Here is a 24,710-nt window from a genome sequence, read left to right as displayed (position 1 = left end):
ATATTGAGCACTATTAGCTTTTTATTTAAATACTACACTATTAGGCGCACGTTTTCTTATTTTTCAGCACCCTTGTTTCTCCGTTTGCCATACGGATTTTTAGAAGATTGCGGCCACCTGTCATCATCAGGAGTGTTGTTTCACATTCAGAAGTGCCACAGAGAATTTATTAATGACAATTTTTGTTATAAGACTATCCACAGAAGGTTAAAAAGGTTGGGCGCTAGTATTTCTTTTTTGCAACACATATATATATATATATATATATATATAAAATCACTATATATGAAATCTATATATAGATATCAATATCATATATAGTTATATATATATATATATATACACAGTATATCATGATTCTAGAGTGTCATAAACTTTAAAAAATATAATTTTTCTGCTGGTGACGCAGCAAAATTGGGTTTCCAGCCTAGCCCAGTCACAACCTCCCTGCCTGCTTTTCTTTAGCAGCTGCGTCTGCTGCCTGTGTCCCTGACTCCCTGTGGCTGGAGGCGGGCCGCGGAGGGGCAGGAGGCAGGGCCGTCAGAATTGACTGACGTCCCCGGGCTCCGCAAAGGCTTATGGGAGGAGCTGCTGCGGCTTGGCATGCGCAGCAGCTCCCCTGTCGGCCATTTTTTTTTTTTGCTTATTTTAAAAGCCAGTCACACAGTGCTGCTGCCTGATCGGAGCTAGCAGCGGGATGGGACAGACGGGGAGAGTGAAGCGCAGTCGGTGGGGACCAGGCCTTGTGGTCGCTGTGCTGTTTAGCTGCCTGATCGGAACTAATCTCCGATCGCAGCAGCGAGACGGCCGGGCCGGGGTAGAGGAATCCTCACGGGATGTCGGGCTGGCGTGAGTATGTGGAAGGGCCGGGCAGCCGCCATGTTGCTGCGTGTTAAATTTAAGCTGCCCAGAACTGATCGCGCAGCGGCTGCGCGATGGGGGAGAGCCAGTGCTGGGTAATTGAAGGGTGCGGGCTAGGTGGGCAGGGCGGCCGCCGGCCACCAAGGGGACCAGCCCAACGGGAACTAGCCTGGTGTCCCGGCGGCCCAATCCGCCGCTGCAGTTGCTGATTGGTGGCAGACTCCCAGCTGACTAGAGAATCAGGAATCACCTGTGGACGCTGGCTACAGCAAGATGGCCGTGCCCATGAACTGGAGACTCCACAGGCAATTTTTAGAGGATGATGTCACCCTATACGAGGGACGCCAGTCAGCGTGGAGGAGAAGTCTGCGCCCTGTGGCTGGAACGTTGCCGCGAAGAAGTCCAGCAGCTGCCCAAGCCCATGTACCGGAGAGCAGAGGTAAGTAATGCTACTGGCTGGGCTCTTTGTCTGGACTCGATGTTGGTGTTCCTGACACTTTTGCCTTTCAAAAATTGTCACTTTCAATCAACAGCCATAATAGTCAAAATCAGACCGGTTCTCGGAAATTGCACTTTATTTCATATGTTCTTAAGCATATGTGTCCAGATTTTTCAGTAATGCCACTGACACTAAAATTTGTGCAACAAGTTGAATTTGTAGCAAATCTAGTGGAGCAGTAATGGAACTTTAAGAAAGTGTTTCCATGTAATTCTAAATCATATTGTATTCATGTGATGCAAACGTCATAGGTGGAAAAGCCATGGGTGGCTGGGAAGGTGGTATTCGTGTCCCAGGAATATTCAGGTGGCCTGGTGTGATTCCTTCTGGCACAGAAACCGATGAACCCACAAGTCTTATGGATATCTACCCAACTGTGGTCCATTTAGCTGGTGGAGAATTGCCGACAGACAGGTGCATCCATTATACTGTTTTAGTTGTTTACTCATTGTTTAATCAAAGTCTAATGGACATATTTACTAAGCAGTGGATTTTCAAAACACTCAATTTTTACAGATTTTGCCTAACCATTTAAAAGGGCAATATTAGTAAATGTAAAAGCAGGCTTGTTTTGTGTCATGATCCCGGGCTGACTCACATATACAGCAATCTGGATGAACTGGTCATGACACCGATGCACCTCGGTCACTTACCAAAATACACAAATTCACTGCCACCACAAAAGTTCATGGAGTCATTGCGTTCTCTGCACTAATGATTAATAAATCACCTTCAATTACCCAAAGGTATGTAGCATGAGCCGCTTAGCCTCACAGGTACATAAGAATCACGGAGAATATGCTAGATTAAATGTGTTTAATCCGAAAGATATTTCCAAGGTTTAGTTACAAAAAATATTAATAAAATGACATGCAGACTATACAGTACATGCAATTAAATTCAGAAAGCAAATAAAAGGGAGGAAAAACAAAATACTTACAATAAGGCATCTATCTCTGTGTGCAGGAGCTCACAAGAAGTTAGTTTCAGGTGCATCTCAACCAGAAGGCTGCTCCCTCGAAATGGACAAACTGGGTAGAGAGAGTTGCACTGTTATGCTGTGCAGGGGTCCTCCGAGCCCCCACCTTTCTAATTAACTCTCTCAGTGCCAACTGTTCATAAATTCATACCACAAATCTTATTAATCTGGACATAGATGGTTATCTGCCCCCCTTTCCTGCCCTGGCTGGCCTCAGCCCCCCTGTAGCACAAACCTAGGTCAGCTATAGGATTGAATGCAGTTGCTTTATCATACAAAGTTCAGGAAATATAATTTCTGGTGATTACTTCTGGGCCTACTTGCTACATTTTGCATTAAATATTACTGCCCTTTTAAATCTGGCAGGTAAATCCTAAAAAATCCTAGGTTTTAAAAACCCACTGCTTAATAAATATTCCCATAAGTATCTACATTTCAGCAGCCATGAAAGGTAAAATGTGATAAAATGCTCACAGTCTAATGCAACAATATGTGACTGGAGATTTAGTTATGCGATTGCTCACATTTGCTCCCCAGGACATCTGTATCTAAGGATTGAGAACTCCTGCATCAAATATAATCATTTCCTGTTATAAAACTACCTCTCCAAGCAATCCTTCCTTGTACTATCCATGATGCCACCTCCCCTACTGTTGGTGTCCCCCAAGGGTCATTCTCAGCCTCTCTCCCACACTTGCCAGTTCCGCTTTCGTAAACTTTTCAGGAAGCAACTAAAACTCTCACCCACCCTATCTCTCTCATTACATCTCACTTTGGCTACTGTAACCTCCTCATCTCAAGCCTCTCCCACACCGTCTCCCCTAATTCAGTCCATTTTCAATACCTCTGCAAAACTTCTCTTTTGCTTCTGCCACCCTTCTCTGGCAGTCATCACGCTGGCTTACAGTCCTCTACAGAATTGAATTCAATAACTTTGGCCCACATAATCCTTTAATCCCTAGTCACTGATCACCTCTTCCCACCTCCAAGATTTTCCCTACTTTGGAACATTCATTCATGCCAACTTAGACTCTGGACTCAAATGAGCCCTAAAAAGTCATCAAAGCCTAATAGCCTTCCTCATGTCACTGCCTCCTGCTATTACTTTTCAGAGTGTCAACCTCTTTGGGTTTGCCCCCTCCTCTCTATAGTCTAACTTCAACAAACAGTGCACTCTTTCCTTGTATTACTGACTGCACTGACCTCACTCCTTGTCATGTATCTTCTGCCCAGTTATTAAGCCTCAGTATCTCTAGCCATGTTTCTTGGAGCTCTATTTACTACAATATGCATTGGTAATGCAGATTGTAGTGTGAAATTACCAAAGTGAATTCGCATTGCGAATTCAGGCAATATCACAGGGATTTACTACAAATCCCTTGCAGGGACAGAGCTTGCGAGAAAGCTCTATCCCTGCGAATCCCCTCCACACACTAGTCATGGTATTTTCGCCAAAAAATACCGTGGCAAGTGACCCGCGCATGCGCCTACTGGCCGCCGCTGCTACCCCTGGAGCAAAGCCAAGCCCTGCTCCCCATGATCGCGGACCCACCACGACCCCCCCTCTCCCTTAATTACACTTACCTGCATGATCCAGGCTCCGGTGATGTCCTCCATGTCCTTCGGTCAGCTGACATCCTATACTGCACTGGGACCCTTTCAGGTGACAACCGGGCTGCAGTGCAGCATGGGAGACCAGCTGACCGGAGAGAGGACATCACCGGAGCTCCGAACTCCCGTCCCTAGACTCAGGTAAGTTTGTTTTTTTTAACTTTTTTTTTTACTTTTTTTTACAGTGAATCAGCGTGTGATCTGTTTAGACCACACAGCTGATTACTGGGGCCAGCTCTGGGCTATGCTCTCCCCGTCAGAGCAGAGCAGGAGTCCGGTAACTGGGGGAGACCCTGTATAACGCCACCTTCAGGTGGCGTTATTATCACAGGGCTTTCCCCGGTATTTTTTCACAATTTATTTTTAGTAACTTTGGGCAGATCACATTTCCCATTACAATTAATGGAAATGGGATCTGCTTACTAAAAACAAGTGATACTTAGGGGTTGGAGTAGAATTTTATGAATTCTACTCCAATTGCCCTGTAGTAACTTTAGGTGATATTAAAATAATGTGAGAAGGGTGTGAAAACACCCTTTTTCACTTTATTTTAGTAAAAATAATGTTAATAAATAGAGCTGTTGTACAACTGCTCCTGGGAACAGACTTGCTTCCACTGGCAAATGTAATAGGGAGAGAGTTTAGAAAATGTGAGCGTTTAGAAGTAAACTCTCACCCTTTTTAAACTCTGCCAATGTTAGACACAAAAACTCACAAGTTAAGCTCACATGCAGGTGTTTTTCCATTGTGAAGATAAAACTTGTCCAATGTGAGAGACCAATGTGAGAGATTACTGCTAAACTCTTGCATTTGCTAAACTCTCATTCAATTACATTTGGCCCCAACTGTTACACTCTCTTTCCCATCCCTCCTTTGTTATCCCTATGGACTATATTATTCTTTAATGTAAACTAATCTATAGTTGTTCCCCTTTACAATATTTATTGGTAAATGTTAGGTGAAATTGATAAAATGTAAATTATCAATTAGTAAAAATTATTAAAAACATACATAAACAAGGTGTCTATGGTTGGAACCATTATACAGAATTATATAAAATAAAATGGAAGATGAATTTTAATAATACCATTGAATAAAACGAATCTCAAAATATAATAAACCTGAAAATAATCTGCCTACCAGAAAAAAAGAGGGGGTTCTTCAAAGCCATATGTATATATCCATTGCTTATTGATATGTAGCCACTCATATATTCATATTGTCCCATATTATTTATTATGCTGATTGGAAATGATCTGTTCTAAATGCAGTTGCTGCTGAGGAGTTTTATGTTCTTAAGAGTAAATCCTTTAAAGCATGTATTTGTATCCACTTGTATCTACTTCAGTTTGTAACAGTGGTAGATAGGTAACACGTTATGTAAGTCATAGCCTCTTCACAGTATGCAGTCAGTGTTTAATAGATATGATGAGCAGAGATCCCGCTTATGGAATAAGCTTATCGGTAAGTGTGCTGATCTCTATTCATCCTCCTGCCGTCTGGAGGGTTAACTCCTCCACCGCCAGCGCAGATTCATAGTATGGCCAATACAATTCTGCAACATGCCTGTGACACTGCCAAAACAAGCTCATAGGACAGTGCATCTCTGTGTGTCTGACTAGCTACCTCCCACTCATTGCCTAGGAACGCCCAGTACATTTCTGCAACATGCCTGCGACGCTGCCATAACACGGTCATAGGACAGTGCATCACTGTGTGTCTGACTAGCTACATCCCAATCAATGCCTAGGAATAGGGGTGTATCTAGGGGTCCGAGCGCCCCAGGCAAAGTAGGGGAACAGCGCCCCCCCCTGTTGGCAGTTAGTAAACAGACACCGTGGTGGCTGTAGAAGTGGCGATTCCCTCCCCTCCCTCTCATCATCCGGCACTGATGCTTCTGACTCAGAGATCAGCAGCAGCACAGACTTTTGACAGACAGAACTGGCCATAGGTGGCACTGCCGGGCAGCTCTGGTGCCCCTAGAGAGTGCCATCCTGGCCAATAGGAAGATACACCCCTGCCTAGGAACACCCAGTACATTTCAGCAACATGCCTGTGACACTGCCATAACACGCTCATAGGACAGTGCATCTCTGTGTGTCTGACTAGTTACCTCCCAGTCATTGCCTAGGAACACCCAATACATTTCTGCAACATGCCTATGACATGCTCATAGGACAGTGCATCTCTGTGTGTCTGACTAGTTACCTCCCAGTCATTGCCTAGGAACGCCCAATACATTTCTGCAACATGCCTGTGACGCTGCCATAACACGGTCATAGGACAGTGCATCTCTGTGTTTCTGACTAGCTACCTCCCAGTCATTGCCTAGGAACACCCAATACATTTCTGCAACATGCCTGTGATGCTGCCATAACACACTCATAGGACAGAGCATCTCTGTGTGTCTGACTAGCTACCTCCAAGTCATTGCCTAGGAACACCCAATACATGTCTGCAACATGCCTGTGACGCTGCCATAACAGGCTCATAGGACAGTGCATCTCTGTGTGTCTGACTAGCTACTTCCCAGTCATTACCTAGGAAAACCCAATACATTTCTGCAACATGCCTGTGACACTGCCATAACACGCTCATAGGACAGTGCATCTCTGTGTGTCTGACTAGCTACCTCCCAGTCATTACCTAGGAACACCCAATACATTTCTGTAACAAGCCTGTGACACTGCTATAACACACTCATAGGACAGTGCATCTCTGCGTGTCTGAATAGTTACCTCCCAGTCATTGCTTAGGAACACCCAGTATATTTCTGCAACATGCCTGTGATGCTGCCATAACATGCTCATAGGACAGAGCATCTCTGTGTGTCTGAGTAGCTACCTCCCAGTCATTGCCTAGGAACACCCAATACATTTCTGCAACATGCCTGTGACACCGTCATAACACGCTTATTGGACAGTGCATCTCTGTGTGTCTGACTAGTTACCTCCCAGTCATTGCCTAGGAACACCCAATACATTTCTGCAACATGCCTATGACATGCTCATAGGACAGTGCATCTCTGTGTATCTGACTAGTTACCTCCCAGTCATTGCCTAGGAACACCCAGTACATTTCTGCAACATGCCTGTGACGCTGCCATAACACAGGCTTGCCTACCCTCCCGATTTGGTCGGGAGCCTCCCGAATTTCGGGTGCCGCTCCCGATCCCCCGGAAAGGCAGGCAAGCCTCCCGGCTTCCGCCTACCCCCCCAGACTAATAGTAAAAATCCCCCCTGGCGTGGGGCCCGATGACGCGATTCGCACTGAATAGCGTCATCGTGGCTCCGCCCCCTACTTCACAATGCCTTTTTTCCGGCATTGTGAAGAGGGTGCGGGGCAACGATGACGCGATCGTGCGGTCACGCCCCAGCCCCCAAAACAGCATCATAGCCCGGCCACGCCCCCAACACAATGCAGGCAACTATGCCATAACATGCTCATAGGACAGTGCATCTCTGTGTGTCTGACAAGTTACCTCCCAGTCATTGCCTAGGAACACCCAATACATTTCTGCAACATGCCTGTGAAGCTGCTATAACATGCTCATAGGACAGTGCATCTCTGTGTGTCTGACAAGTTACCTCCCTGTCATTGCCTAGGAACACCCAATACATTTCTGCAACATGCCTGTGACACTGCCATAACACGCTCATAGGACAGAGCATCTCTGTGTGTCTGACTAGCTACCTCCCAGTCATTGCTTAGGAACACCCAGTATATTTCTGCAACATGCCTGTGACGCTGCCATAACAAGCTCATAGGAGAGAGCATCTCTGTGTTTTCTGACTAGCTACCTCCCAGTCGTTGCCTAGGAACACCCAATACATTTCTGCAACATGCCTGTGACGCTGCCATAACATGCTCATAGGACAGTGCATCTCTGTGTGTCTGACTAGTTACCTCCCAGTCATTGCCTAGGAACACCCAATACATTTCTGCAACATGCCTGTGACGCTGCCATAACATGCTCATAGGACAGTGCATCTCTGTGTGTCTGACTAGTTACCTCCCAGTCATTGACTAGGAACACCCAATACATTTCTGCAACATGCCTGTGACACTGCCATAACATGCTCATAGGACAGTGCATCTCTGTGTGTCTGACTAGTTACCTCCCAGTCATTGCCTAGGAACACCCAATACATTTCTGCAACATGCCTGTGACACTGCCATAACACGCTCATAGGACAGTGCATCTCTGTGTGTCTGACTAGCTACCTCCCAGTCATTACCTAGGAACACCCAATACATTTCTGCAACATGCCTGTGACGTTGCCATAACATGCTCATAGGACAGTGCATCTCTGTGTGTCTGACTAGCTACCTCCCAGTCATTACCTAGGAACACTCAATACATTTCTGTAACATGCCTGTGACACTGCCATAACACGCTCATAGGACAGTGCATCTCTGTGTGTCTGAATAGTTACCTCCCAGTCATTGCTTAGGAACAAACAGTATATTTCTGCAACATGCCCGTGATGCTGCCATAACATGCTCATAGGACAGAGCATCTCTGTGTGTCTGACTAGCTACCTCCCAGTCATTGCCTAGGAACAGATAAAAATAGTTATGGGTTTCGCGCTATAGAGTAGTACCTCTAGCTGCTGAACACCAAGAAGGTAACCCCACCTTCTTAAATAGATTAATGCTAATAATACGATATGGTGTCTGCGCTCTGAGGTGCTTATTGTGTCATGTGTTGTTACTAAATTACGGGGTGTTTGTGGGATATATCTGTTGTAAAACGTGAGTGGGTTGTACGTGTTTTTTTAATGTCTATGTTTGATTTGAGAGCTCCCCAAATTTTGGGACTTTATATGGAATGTCCTGGTGTAATCCACCTCAAGGAAGCTGTTGGGTGGTAGTTCTTAAAAAACAGCAGTCCTGGTGGTGTTTACTGGTGGGCAAAAACTTTGGGCGGAATTTTCATCTGTGTATATACAAAGTTAATGTGAAATTGTTGTGATGGTTATTTTTGAAGTTCTTAGAATAATGGTGGGCGTGTGCGCGGTAGGTGTAACCTCCCCTTCTCCAAATGGTCTCTGTCCTGGATAACAGCCACTCCACCTCAGAAATTCACCAAAAAACAAACGCAGTATCAGGTGCTGGTGGACACTATGTTGCAGTGGTAAGTGAATATAGGGACTTACCTGGGTCCCGACGTACTTCTGCTGGTCCACCAGGTGTACCTCCTTCCGCGTAGTGAGAGGTGATGGGTGTAAAGGGCAAGAAGTGCTAGCCAATGTGTGCGGACAGATCACTGGATATATGGATGAGGGGTAAAAAACTAATTTATTAATCTGCACCTAGCCCAATAGGGCATCAATCGGTGTCAGATAGTAAAATAACATTACACTGAGGTAATCAGAACATGTACTGCATATAGTCTGGAATAAGGTCAATAGCATATCAATCAGTATTGTCCCAACGCGTTTCTTCCCATGTGGGGACTTTTTCAAGGGTAGGTGAACTTGTTCTGTCCAGAAGCAGGGTTTAAATACCTTGTGTGTTAAGTCCATTTGCTGATCGCTCCGTTACTTCCGGTTTCCAGTGTGCTCGCGCCTTCTGCGTCATCCGCTAGAGCACGATTTGCTCCTTAACAGTGTGATGTGTTCTGTGTCATGCGCATGCTCTGTGGGCAGTGCGCAGACACCAATTGACCCGGCAAGGTGTTCCTAGGTATAACTATACCGCATCTGTATTGTGATCTCTGCTATTGGTAAAAACGGAGACTTTGTCTCCAATATGCTGGCGGCCATTTTTGGTGAGATTATTTAAGCTTTTCCTATGTAGTATCGTGTAGTACTGAATCATGTGATACTTGCTTTGTTTACAATGGGTTTATGTGCATAGAACATTAAGCACATAAACCTAGACTTGATTTGCCTTAGGTTCTGCAGGAACTTGTCCATTAGGTTGTGTTCTCCACTTGTCTTTAATTTGAAATTAATTGTAATGGGTGTGATTATACACGATTAATGGGTTAGCTAGTTGTTGTACTTGGCAGTAATAATAGTTAACTTATAGTTACAGTTTGATCTATTTCTAAGTCTATAGACAATATTACATATTACTGACTTAGTTGGTTAATTCCCATCATGGAGTCACCCCAATGTACTATTTTCTCATTATATGAATTGATCTCTAGTGAGTAGATGTTAAATCTATATACCTGGATATTCAGGGATGTTGGATTTGTGTAGTCACTCAGGTTGCAGAGAACATATAAAGATGATGTTCTGATGTCATGGGTCTATATTGAGACCATTTGAGGACACTAAAGCCAAATGGTCTCAATATAGACCCATGACATCAGAACATCATCTTTATATGTTCTCTGCAACCTGAGTGACTACACAAATCCAACATCCCTGAATATCCAGGTATATAGATTTAACATCTACTCACTAGAGATCAATTCATATAATGAGAAAATAGTACATTGGGGTGACTCCATGATGGGAATTAACCAACTAAGTCAGTAATATGTAATATTGTCTATAGACTTAGAAATAGATCAAACTGTAACTATAAGTTAACTATTATTACTGCCAAGTACAACAACTAGCTAACCCATTAATCGTGTATAATCACACCCATTACAATTAATTTCAAATTAAAGACAAGTGGAGAACACAACCTAATGGACAAGTTCCTGCAGAACCTAAGGCAAATCAAGTCTAGGTTTATGTGCTTAATGTTCTATGCACATAAACCCATTGTAAACAAAGCAAGTATCACATGATTCAGTACTACACGATACTACATAGGAAAAGCTTAAATAATCTCACCAAAAATGGCCGCCAGCATATTGGAGACAAAGTCTCCGTTTTTACCAATAGCAGAGATCACAATACAGATGCGGTATAGTTATACCTAGGAACACCTTGCCGGGTCAATTGGTGTCTGCGCACTGCCCACAGAGCATGCGCATGACACAGAACACATCACACTGTTAAGGAGCAAATCGTGCTCTAGCGGATGACGCAGAAGGCGCGAGCACACTGGAAACCGGAAGTAACGGAGCGATCAGCAAATGGACTTAACACACAAGGTATTTAAACCCTGCTTCTGGACAGAACAAGTTCACCTACCCTTGAAAAAGTCCCCACATGGGAAGAAACGCGTTGGGACAATACTGATTGATATGCTATTGACCTTATTCCAGACTATATGCAGTACATGTTCTGATTACCTCAGTGTAATGTTATTTTACTATCTGACACCGATTGATGCCCTATTGGGCTAGGTGCAGATTAATAAATTAGTTTTTTACCCCTCATCCATATATCCAGTGATCTGTCCGCACACATTGGCTAGCACTTCTTGCCCTTTACACCCATCACCTCTCACTACGCGGAAGGAGGTACACCTGGTGGACCAGCAGAAGTACGTCGGGACCCAGGTAAGTCCCTATATTCACTTACCACTGCAACATAGTGTCCACCAGCACCTGATACTGCGTTTGTTTTTTGGTGAATTTCTGAGGTGGAGTGGCTGTTATCCAGGACAGAGACCATTTGGAGAAGGGGAGGTTACACCTACCGCGCACACGCCCACCATTATTCTAAGAACTTCAAAAATAACCATCACAACAATTTCACATTAACTTTGTATATACACAGATGAAAATTCCGCCCAAAGTTTTTGCCCACCAGTAAACACCACCAGGACTGCTGTTTTTTAAGAACTACCACCCAACAGCTTCCTTGAGGTGGATTACACCAGGACATTCCATATAAAGTCCCAAAATTTGGGGAGCTCTCAAATCAAACATAGACATTAAAAAAACACGTACAACCCACTCACGTTTTACAACAGATATATCCCACAAACACCCCGTAATTTAGTAACAACACATGACACAATAAGCACCTCAGAGCGCAGACACCATATCGTATTATTAGCATTGCCTAGGAACACCCAATACATTTCTGCAACATGCCTGTGACGCTGCCATAACACAGGCTTGCCTTCCCTCCCGATTTGGTCGGGAGCCTCCCGAATATCGGGTGCCGCTCCCGACCTCCCGGAAAGGCAGGCAATCCTCCCGGCTGCTGCCTACCCCCCCAGACTAATAGTAAAAACCCCCGCTGGTGGGGGGCCCGATGACGCGATTCGCGCTGAATCGCGTCATCGTGGCTCCACCCCCTGCTTCACAATGCCTTTTTTCCAGCATTATGAAGAGGGTGCGGGGCCACGATGACGCGATCGTGCGGTCACGCCCCCGGCCCCGCCCCCAGAACGGCATCATAGCCCGGCCACGCCCCCCACACAATGCAGGCATTCAGCTCCCTGCCGGAAGGAGGGAGCTGAATGTCGGCAACTATGCCATAACATGCTCATAGGACAGTGCATCTCTGTGTGTCTGACAAGTTACCTCCCAGTCATTGCCTAGGAACACCCAATACATTTCTGCAACATGCCTGTGACACTGCCATAACACGCTCATAGGACAGTGCCTCTCTGTGTGTCTGAATAGTTACCTCCCAGTCATTGCTTAGGAACACCCAGTATATTTCTGCAACATGCCTGTGACGCTGCCATAACACGCTCATAGGACAGAGCATCTCTGTGTGTCTGACTAGCTACCTCCCAGTCATTGCTTAGGAACACCCAGTATATATCTGCAACAGGCCTGTGACGCTGCCATAACAAGCTCATAGGACAGAGCATCTCTGTGTGTCTGACTAGCTACCTCCCAGTCGTTGCCTAGGAACACCCAATACATTTCTGCAACATGCCTGTGACGCTGCCATAACATGCTCATAGGACAGTGCATCTCTGTGTGTCTGACTAGTTACCTCCCAGTCATTGCCTAGGAAAACCCAATACATGCCAGTGACACTGCCATAACACGCTCATAGGACAGTGCATCTCTGTGTGTCTGACTAGTTACCTCCCAGTCATTGCCTAGAAACTCCCAATACATTTCTGCAACATGCCTGTGACACTGCCATAACACGCTCATAGGATAGGGCATCTCTGTGTGTCTGACTAGTTACCTCCAAGTCATTGCCTAGGAACACCCAGTACATTTCTGCAACATGCCTGTGACACTGCCATAACACGCTCATAGGACAGTGCATCTCTGTGTGTCTTACTAACTACCTCCCAGTCATTGCCTAGGAACACCCAATACATTTCTGCAACATGCCTGTGACACTGCCATAACATGCTCATAGGACAGTGCCTCTCTGTGTGTCTGACTAGTTACCTCCCAGACATTGCTTAGGAACACCCAATACATTTCTGCAACATGCCTGTGACACTGCCATAACACTCTCATAGGACAGTGCATCTCTGTGTGTCTGACTAGCTACCTCCCAGTCATTGCCTAGGAACACCCAATACATTTCTGCAACATGCCTGTGACTGCCATAACATGCTCATAGGACAGTGCCTCTCTGTGTGTCTGACTAGTTACCTCCCAGTCATTGCTTAGGAACACCCAATACATTTCTGCAACATGCCTGTGATGCTGCCATAACATGCTCATAGGACAGAGCATCTCTGTGTGTCTGACTAGCTACCTCCCAGTCTTTGCCTAGGAACACCCAATACATTTCTGCAACATGCCTGTGACGCTGCCATAACACGCTTATAGGACAGTGTTTCTCTCTGTGTCTGACTAGTTACCTCCCAGTCATTGCCTAGGAACACCCAATACATTTCTGCAACATGCCTGTGACGCTGCCATAACATGCTCATAGGACAGTGCATCTCTGTGTGTCTGACTAGTTACCTCCCAGTCATTGCCTAGGAACACCCAATACATTTCTGCAAAATGCCTGTGACACTGCCACAACACGGTCATAGGACAGTGCATCTCTGTGTGTCTGACTAGTTTCCTCCCAGTCAATGCCTAGGAACACCCAATACATTTCTGCAACATGCCTGTGACGCTGCCATAACACGCTTATAGGACAGTGTATCTCTGTGTGTCTGACTAGTTACCTCCCAGTCATTGCCTAGGAACACCCAATACATTTCTGCAACATGCCTGTGACGCTGTCATAACATGCTCAAAGGACAGTGCATCTCTGTCTGTCTGACTAGTTACCTCCCAGTCATTGCCTAGGAACACCCAATACATTTCTGCAACATGCCTGTGACACTGCCATAACATGCTCATAGGACAGAGCATCTCTGTGTGTCTGACTAGCTACCTCCCAGTCATTACCTAGGAACACCCAATACATTTCTGCAACATGCCTGTGACACTGCCATAACACGCTCATAGGACAGTGCCTCTCTATGTGTCTGACTAGCTATCTCCCAGTCATTGCCTAGGAACACCCAATACATTTCTGCAGCATGCCTGTGACACTGCAATAACATGCTCATAGGACAGTGCATCTCTGTGTGTCTGAATCACTACCTCCCAGTCATTGCCTAGGAACACCCAATACATTTCTGCAACATGCCTGTGACGCTGCCATAACATGCTCATAGGACAGTGCATCTCTGTGTGTCTGACTAGCTACATCCCAGTCTTAACCTAGGAACACCCAGTACATTTCTGCAACATGCCTGTGACGCTGCCATAACACGCTCATAGGACAGAGCATCTCTGTGTGTCTGACTAGCTACCTCCCAGTCATTGCTTAGGAACACCCAGTATATATCTGCAACATGCCTGTTACGCTGAAATAACAAGCTCATAGGAGAGAGCATCTCTGTGTTTTCTGACTAGCTACCTCCCAGTCGTTGCCTAGGAACACCCAATACATTTCTGCAACATGCCTGTGACGCTGCCATAACATGCTCATAGGACAGTGCATCTCTGTGTGTCTGACTAGTTACCTCCCAGTCATTGCCTAGGAACACCCAATACATTTCTGCAACATGCCTGTGACACTGCCATAACATGTTCATAGGACAGTGCATCTCTGTGTGTCTGACTAGTTACCTCCCAGTCATTGCCTAGGAACACCCAATACATATCTGCAACATGCCTGTGACACTGCCATAACACGCTCATAGGACAGTGCATCTCTGTGTGTCTGACTAGCTACCTCCCAGTCATTACCTAGGAACACCCAATACATTTCTGCAACATGCCTGTGACGCTGCCATAACATGCTCATAGGACAGTGCATCTCTGTGTGTCTGACTAGCTACCTCCCAGTCATTACCTAGGAACACCCAATTCATTTCTGTAACATGCCTGTGACACTGCCATAATACGCTCATAGGACAGTGCATCTCTGTGTGTCTGAATAGTTACCTCCCAGTCATTGCTTAGGAACAAACAGTATATTTCTGCAACATGCCCGTGATGCTGCCATAACACGCTCATAGGACAGAGCATCTCTGTGTGTCTGACTAGCTAACTCCCAGTCATTGCCTAGGAACACCCAATACATTTCTGCAACATGCCTGTGACAATGCCTTAACACGCTTATAGGACAGTGCATCTCTGTGTGTCTGACTAGTTACCTCCCAGTCATTGCCTAGGAACACCCAATACATTTCTGCAACATGCCTGTGACGCTGCCATAACACAGGCTTGCCTTCCCTCCCGATTTGGTCGGGAGCCTCCCGAATATCGGGTGCCGCTCCCGACCTCCCGGAAAGGCAGGCAATCCTCCCGGCTGCTGCCTACCCCCCCAGACTAATAGTAAAAACCCCCGCTGGCGGGGGGCCCGATGACGCGATTCGCGCTGAATCGCGTCATCGTGGCTCCACCCCCTGCTTCACAATGCCTTTTTTCCAGCATTATGAAGAGGGTGCGGGGCCACGATGACGCGATCGTGCGGTCACGCCCCCGGCCCCGCCCCCAAAACGGCATCATAGCCCGACCACGCCCCCCACACAATGCAGGTATTCAGCTCCCTGCCGGAAGGAGGGAGCTGAATGTCGGCAACTATGCCATAACATGCTCATAGGACAGTGCATCTCTGTGTGTCTGAATAGTTACCTCCCAGTCAATGCTTAGGAACACCCAGTATATTTCTGCAACATGCCTGTGACGCTGCCATAACACGCTCATAGGACAGAGCATCTCTGTGTGTCTGACTAGCTACCTCCCAGTCATTGCTTAGGAACACCCAGTATATATCTGCAACAGGCCTGTGACGCTGCCATAACAAGCTCATAGGACAGAGCATCTCTGTGTGTCTGACTAGCTACCTCCCAGTCGTTGCCTAGGAACACCCAATACATTTCTGCAACATGCCTGTGACGCTGCCATAACATGCTCATAGGACAGTGCATCTCTGTGTGTCTGACTAGTTACCTCCCAGTCATTGCCTAGGAAAACCCAATACATGCCTGTGACACTGCCATAACATGCTCATAGGACAGTGCATCTCTGTGTGTCTGACTAGTTACCTCCCAGTCATTGCCTAGGAACTCCCAATACATTTCTGCAACATGCCTGTGACACTGCCATAACACGCTCATAGGATAGGGCATCTCTGTGTGTCTGACTAGTTACCTCCAAGTCATTGCCTAGGAACACCCAGTACATTTCTGCAACATGCCTGTGACACTGCCATAACACGCTCATAGGACAGTGCATCTCTGTGTGTCTGACTAACTACATCCCAGTCATTGCCTAAGAACACCCAATACATATCTGCAACATGCCTGTGACGCTGCCATAACACGCTCATAGGACAGTGCATCTCTGTGTGTCTGACAAGTTACCTCCCAGTCATTACCTAGGAACACCCCATACATTTCTGCAACATGCCTGTGACACTGCCATAACAAGCTCATAGGACAGTGCCTCTCTGTGTGTCTGAATCACTACCTCCCAGTCATTACCTAGGAACACCCAATACATTTCTGCAACACGCCTGTGACACTGACATAACACGGTCATTGGACAGAGCATCTCTGTGTGTCTGACTAGTTACCTCCCAGTCATTGCCTAGGAGCACCCAATACATTTCTGCAAAATGCCTGTGACGCTGCCATAACATGCTCATAGGACAGTGTATCTCTGTGTGTCTGACTAGCTACTTCCCAGTCATTGCGTAGGAACACCCAATACATTTCTGCAACATGCCTGTGACTCTGCCATAATACGCTCATAGGACAGTGCCTCTCTGTGTGTCTGACTAGCTACCTCCCAGTCATTGCATAGGAACACCCAATACATTTCTGCAACATGCCTGTAACACTGCTAAAACAAGCTCATAGGACAGTGCCTCTCTGTGTGTCTGACTAGTTACCTCCCAGTCATTGCTTAGGAACACCCAATACATTTCTGCAACATGCCTGTGATGCTGCCATAACATGCTCATAGGACAGAGCATCTCTGTGTGTCTGACTAGCTACCTCCCAGTCATTGCCTAGGAACACCCAATACATTTCTGCAACATGCCTGTGACGCTGCCATAACACGCTTATAGGACAGTGTATCTCTGTGTGTCTGACGAGTTACCTCCCAGTCATTGCCTAGGAACACCCAATACATTTCTGCAACATGCCTGTGACGCTGCCATAACATGCTCATAGGACAGAGCATCTCTGTGTGTCTGACTAGCTACCTCCCAGTCATTGCCTAGGAACACCCAATACATTTCTGCAACATGCCTGTGACGCTGCCATAACACGCTTATAGGACAGTGTATCTCTGTGTGTCTGACTAGTTACCTCCCAGTCATTGCCTAGGAACACCCAATACATTTCTGCAACATGCCTGTGATGCTGCCATAACATGCTCATAGGACAGTGCATCTCTGTGTGTCTGACTAGTTACCTCCCAGTCATTGCCTAGGAACTCCCAATACATTTCTGCAAAATGTCTGTGACACTGCCACAACACGGTCATAGGACAGTGCATCTCTGTGTGTCTGACTAGTTTCCTCCCAGTCATTGCCTAGGAACACCCAATACATTTCTGCAACATGCCTGTGACACTGCCATAACATGCTCATAGGACAGAGCATCTCTGTGTGTCTGACTAGCTACCTCCCAGTCATTACCTAGGAACACCCAATACATTTCTGCAACATGCCTGTGACACTGCCATAACACGCTCATAGGACAGTGCCTCTCTATGTGTCTGACTAGCTATCTCCCAGTCATTGCCTAGGAACACCCAATACATTTCTGCAGCATGCCTGTGACACTGCAATAACATGCTCATAGGACAGTGCATCTCTGTGTGTCTGAATCACTACCTCCCAGTCATTGCCTAGGAACACCCAATACATTTCTGCAACATGCCTGTGACGCTGCCATAACATGCTCATAGGACAGTGCATCTCTGTGTGTCTGACTAGCTACATCCCAGTCTTAACCTAGGAACACCCAGTACATTTCTGCAACATGCCTGTGACGCTGCCATAACAGGCTCATAGGACAGTGCATCTCTGTGTGTCTGATTAGCTACCTCCCAGTCAATACCTAGGAACACCCAATACATTTCTGCAACATGCCTGTGACACTGCCATAACACGGTCATAGGACAGAGCATCTCTGTGTGTCTGACTAGTTACCTCCCAGTCATTGCCTAGGAACACCCAATACATTTCTGTAACATGCCTGTGACGCTGCCATAACATGCTCATAGGACAGAGCATCTCTGTGTGTCTGACTAGATACCTCCCAGTCATTACCTAGGAACACCCAATACATTTCTGCAACATGCCTGTGACGCTGCCATAACACGCTCATAGGACAGTGCATCTCTGTGTGTCTGACTCACTACCTCCCAGTCTGTCACGGCTAGGGTATTTCAGCATGGCGCTAGGCGAGTGTTACCTGTGAGGTCATTGTGGCGCGGGCTGTCTGGTGGCGGGGCTGGTGTCTGGCGGGGGGCTTTGGCTGCGCGCGTTGTTGTGCGGGCCTGTTGTCAGTCTGCGCTGGTAAGGCCTGGCGGCGTCTCCGTTCCGTTTGGCATGGGCGCCGCCATCTTGCCTTCTGGCCATGTGATGCGGCTGGCCAATCCTGGTGAGTCACATGTTCCCTCCGGCCTGTAACAGCACGGCATGGGGTATTTAGGAAGGGTCAGTGCCTTCCTTCTTTGCCAGTGCAACGTGTATCTCAGCCTAGCTGAGAGGGAGTTCTCTGTGCTTTCCTGTTCCTGTGAATTCGCTGTCTGCCAGTCTGCCTGTCAGCTCCTAGCTCCCACTGGACTACCCCGCTTCCTCCGTCACCCTTGCCCATACCTGAATGCCTGAGCCTGCTGACATCCTGCGCTTCAGTTCACTACCTGCAAACCTGGCTTGTTTATTTTCAGTTCACTATCTGCAAACCTGGCATGATTATTTTCGGTTTCACTACCTGCACACCTGGACAGCTCTAATTGTTTCTACTTGGACATTAACCCTTTTGCTCCCACCACAGAACTCTTGTGCACATTTATATATTCCTGGACTTTTATTTACTGCCACATTATATGTCTACTCAAGCACTTATTAAAGAACCTAGTTTTATTTTCAAATCTGCTTCTGTGATCGCTCCTGCTACCACCCCGGGTCCACAAACAACTCAGAACATAACACAGTCATTGCCTAGGAACACCCAATACATTTCTGCAACATGCCTGTGACGCTGAAATAACATGCTCATAGGACAGTGCATCTCTGTGTGTCTGACTCACTACCTCCCAGTCATTGCCTAGGAACACCCAATATATTTCTGCAACATGCCTGTGACACTGCCATAACACGCTCATAGGACAGTGCATCTTTGTGTGTCTGACTCACTACCTCCCAGTCATTGCCTAGGAACACCCAATACATTTCTGCAACATGCCTGTGACGCTGCCATAACACGCTCATAGGACAGAGCATCTCTGTGTGTCTGAATAGTTACCTCCCAGTCATTACCTAGGAACACCCAATACATTTCTGCAACATGCCTGTGATACTGCCATAACACGGTCATAGGACAGAGCATCTCTGTGTGTCTGACTAGTTACCTCCCAGTCATTGCCTCGGAACACCCAATACATTTCTGCAACATGCCTGTGACGCTGCCATAACATGCTCATAGGACAGTGCATCTCTGTGTGTCTGAATAGTTACCTCCCAGTCATTGCTTAGGAACACCCAGTATATTTCTGCAACATGCCTGTGACGCTGCCATAACACGCTCATAGGACAGAGCATCTCTGTGTGTCTGACTAGCTACCTCCAAGTCATTGCCTAGGAACACCCAATACATTTCTGCAACATGCCTGTGACGCTGCCATAACACGCTCATAGGACAGTGCATCTCTGTGTGTCAGACTAGTTACCTCCCAGTCATTGCATAGGAACACCCAATACATTTCTGCAACATGCCTGTGATGCTGCCATAACACGGTCATAGGACAGTGCATCTCTGTGTGTCTGACTAGCTATCTCCCAGTAATTCCCTAGGAACACCCAATACATTTCTGCAACATCACTGTGACACTGCTATAACACGCTCATAGGACAGTGCATCTCTGTGTGTCTGACTAGTTACCTCCCAGTCATTGCTTAGGAACACCCAATACATTTCTGCAACATGCCTGTGATGCTGCCATAACATGCTCATAGGACAGAGCATCTCTGTGTGTCTGACTAGCTACCTCCCAGTCATTACCTAGGAACACCCAATACATTTCTGCAACATGCCTGTGACACTGCCATAACATGCTCATAGGACAGTGCATCTCTGTGTGTCTGACTAGCTACCTCCCAGTCATTGCCTAGGAACATAGGACTAGCTACCTCCCAGTCATTGCCTAGGAACACCCAATACATTTCTGCAACATGCCTGTTACACTGCCATAACTGACTAGCTACCTCCCAGTCATTACCTAGGAACACCCAATACATTTCTGTAACATGCCTGTGACGCTGCCATAACACGCTTATAGAACAGTGCATCTCTGTGTGTCTGACTAGTTACCTCCCAGTCATTGCTCAGGAACTCCCAGTATATATCTGCAACATGCCTGTGACGCTGCCATAACACGCTCATAGGACAGTGCATCTCTGTGTGTCTGACTCACTACCTCCCAGCCTGTCACGGCCAGGGTATTTCAGCATGGCGCTAGGCGAGTGTTACCTGTGAGGTCATTGTGGCGCGGGCTGTCTGGTGGCGGGGCTGGTGTCTGGCGGGGGGCTTTGGCTGAGCGCGTTGTTGTGCGGGCCTGTTGTCAGTCTGCGCTGGTAAGGCCTGGCGGCGTCTCCGTTCCGTTTGGCATGGGCGCCGCCATCTTGCCTTCTGGCCATGTGATGCGGCTGGCCAATCCTGGTGAGTCACATGTTCCCTCCGGCCAGTAACAGCACGGCATGGGGTATTTAGGAAGGGTCAGTGCCTTCCTTCTTTGCCAGTGCAACGTGTATCTCAGCCTAGCTGAGAGGGAGTTCTCTGTGCTTTCCTGTTCCTGTGAATTCGCTGTCTGCCAGTCTGCCTGTCAGCTCCTAGCTCCCACTGGACTAGCCCGCTTCCTCCGTCACCCTTGCCCATACCTGAATGCCTGAGCCTGCTGACATCCTGCGCTTCAGTTCACTACCTGCAAACCTGGCTTGTTTATTTTCAGTTAACTATCTGCAAACCTGGCATGATTATTTTTGGTTTCACTACCTGCACACCTGGACAGCTCTAATTGTTTCTACTTGGACATTAACCCTTTTGCTCCCACCACAGAACTCTTGTGCACATTTATATATTCCTGGACTTTTATTTACTGCCACATTATATGTCTACTCAAGCACTTATTAAAGAACCTAGTTTTATTTTCAAATCTGCTTCTGTGATCGCTCCTGCTACCACCCCGGGTCCACAAACAACTCAGAACATAACACAGTCATTGCCTAGGAACACCCAATACATTTCTGCAACATGCCTGTGACGCTGCCATAACATGCTCATAGGACAGTGCATCTCTGTGTGTCTGACTCACTACCTCCCAGTCATTGCCTAGGAACATCCAGTACATTTCTGCAACATGCCTGTGACACTGCCATAACACGCTCATAGGACAGTGCACCTCTGTGTGTCTGACTCACTACCTCCCAGTCATTGCCTAGGAACACCCAATACATTTCTGCAACATGCCTGTGACACTGCCATAACACGCTCATAGGACAGTGCATCTCTGTGTGTCTGACTCACTACGTCCCAGTCATTGCCTAGGAACACCCAATACATTTCTGCAACATGCCTGTGACGCTGCCATAACATGCTCATAGGACAGTGCATCTCTGTGTGTCTGACTAATTACGTCCCAGTCATTACCTAGGAACACCCAATACATTTCTGCAACATGCCTATGACACTGCCATAACACGGTCATAGGACAGAGCATCTCTGTGTGTCTGACTAGTTACCTCCCAGTCATTGCCTAGGAACACCCAATACATTTCTGCAACATGCCTGTGACGCTGCCATAACATGCTCATAGGACAGTGCATCTCTGTGTGTCTGACTAGTTACCTCCCAGTCATTGCCTAGGAACACCCAATACATTTCTGCAACATGCCTGTGACACTGCCATAACATGCTCATAGGACAGTGCATCTCTGTGTGTCTGACTAGTTACCTCCCAGTCATTGCCTAGGAACACCCAATACATTTCTGCAACATGCCTGTGACACTACCATAACAAGGTCATAGGACAGAGCATCTCTGTGTGTCTGACTAGTTACCTCCCAGTCATTGCCTAGGAACACCCAATACATTTCTGCAACATGCCTGTGACACTGCCATAACATGCTCATAGGACAGAGCATCTCTGTGTGTCTGACTAGATACCTCCCAGTCATTACCTAAGAACACCCAATACATTTCTGTAACATGCCTGTGACACTGCCATAACACGCTCATAGGACAGTGCATCTCTGTGTTTCTGACTAGCTACCTCCCAGTCATTACCTAGGAACACCCAATACATTTAGGCAACATGCCTGTGACACTGCCATAACACGCTCATAGGATAGAGCATCTCTGTGTGTCTGACTAGTTACCTCCCACTCATTGCATAGGAACACCCAATACATTTCTGCAACATGCCTGTGACACTGCCATAACACGCTCATAGGATAGTGCATCTCTGTGTGTCTGACTAGCTACCTCCCAGTCATTACCTAGGAACACCCAATATATTTCTGCAACATGCCTGTGACACTGCCATAACATGCTCATAGGACAGAGCATCTCCGTGTGTCTGACTAGTTACCTCCCAGTCATTGCCTAGGAACACCCAATACATTTCTGCAACATGACTGTGATGCTGCCATAACACGCTCATAGGACAGTGCATCTCTGTGTGTCTGACTCACTACCTCCCAGTCATTGCCTAGGAACACCCAATACATTTCTGCAACATGCCTGTGACGCTGCCATAACACGGTCATAGGACAGTGCATCTCTGTGTGTCTGACTAGCTAACTCCCAGTCATTGCCTAGGAACACCCAATACATTTCTGCAACATGCCTGTGACGCTGCCATAACAGGCTCATAGAACAGTGCATCTCTGTGTGTCTGACTAGCTACCTCCCAGTCAATACCTAGGAACACCCAATACATTTCTGCAACATGCCTGTGACACTGCCATAACACGGTCATAGGACAGAGCATCTCTGTGTGTCTGACTAGTTACCTCCCAGTCATTGCCTAGGAACACCCAATACATTTCTGCAACATGCCTGTGACGCTGCCATAACATGCTCATAGGACAGTGCATCTCTGTGTGTCTGACTAGTTACCTCCCAGTCATTGCCTAGGAACACCCAATACATTTCTGTAACATGCCTGTGACGCTGCCATAACACGCTTATAGGACAGTGCATCTCTGTGTGTCTGACTAGTTACCTCCCAGTCATTGCTTAGGAACTCCCAGTATATATCTGCAACATGCCTGTGATGCTGCCATAACACGCTCATAGGACAGTGCATCTCTGTGTGTCTGACTCACTACCTCCCAGTCTGTCACGGCCAGGGTATTTCAGCATGGCGCTAGGCGAGTGTTACCTGTGAGGTCATTGTGGCGCGGGCTGTCTGGTGGCGGGGCTGGTGTCTGGCGGGGGGCTTTGGCTGCGCGCGTTGTTGTGCGGGCCTGTTGTCAGTCTGCGCTGGTAAGGCCTGGCGGCGTCTCCGTTCCATTTGGCATGGGCGCCGCCATCTTGCCTTCTGGCCATGTGATGCGGCTGGCCAATCCTGGTGAGTCACATGTTCCCTCCGGCCAGTAACAGCACGGCATGGGGTATTTAGGAAGGGTCAGTGCCTTCCTTCTTTGCCAGTGCAACGTGTATCTCAGCCTAGCTGAGAGGGAGTTCTCTGTGCTTTCCTGTTCCTGTGAATTCGCTGTCTGCCTGTCAGCTCCTAGCTCCCACTGGACTACCCCGCTTCCTCCGTCACCCTTGCCCATACCTGAATGCCTGAACCTGCTGACATCCTGCGCTTCAGTTCACTACCTGCAAACCTGGCTTGTTTATTTTCAGTTCACTATCTGCAAACCTGGCATGATTATTTTCGGTTTCACTACCTGCACACCTGGACAGCTCTAATTGTTTCTACTTGGACATTAACCCTTTTGCTCCCACCACAGAACTCTTGTGCACATTTATATATTCCTGGACTTTTATTTACTGCCACATTATATGTCTACTCAAGCACTTATTAAAGAACCTAGTTTTATTTTTAAATCTGCTTCTGTGATCGCTCCTGCTACCACCCCGGGTCCACAAACAACTCAGAACATAACACAGTCATTGCCTAGGAACACCCAATACATTTCTGCAACATGCCTGTGACGCTGCCATAACATGCTCATAGGACAGTGCATCTCTGTGGGTCTGACTCACTACCTC

At 47.0% G+C, this 24,710-nt stretch overlaps 1 protein-coding gene across 1 annotated transcript in view; it reads left to right on the top strand.

The window, feature by feature from the left end:
* Positions 1-24,710, top strand: part of LOC148539266 (arylsulfatase D-like) — a 163,299-nt gene that overhangs the window by 117,246 nt on the left and 21,343 nt on the right. Inside the window, exon 9 of the mRNA XM_088451657.1 lies at positions 1,612-1,774. Within this exon, the coding sequence (XP_088307783.1) occupies positions 1,612-1,774 (163 nt within the window). The remainder of the gene's footprint in view (positions 1-1,611; positions 1,775-24,710) is intronic.

This window comes from Taudactylus pleione, unplaced genomic scaffold (genome assembly GCF_031769625.1).
Source record: "Taudactylus pleione unplaced genomic scaffold, aTauple2 ptg000026l, whole genome shotgun sequence".
Lineage (NCBI taxonomy): Eukaryota > Metazoa > Chordata > Amphibia > Anura > Myobatrachidae > Taudactylus > Taudactylus pleione.
The sequence above is the reverse complement of the archived record's forward strand: the minus strand, read 5'-3'. Positions and strand labels throughout refer to the sequence as shown.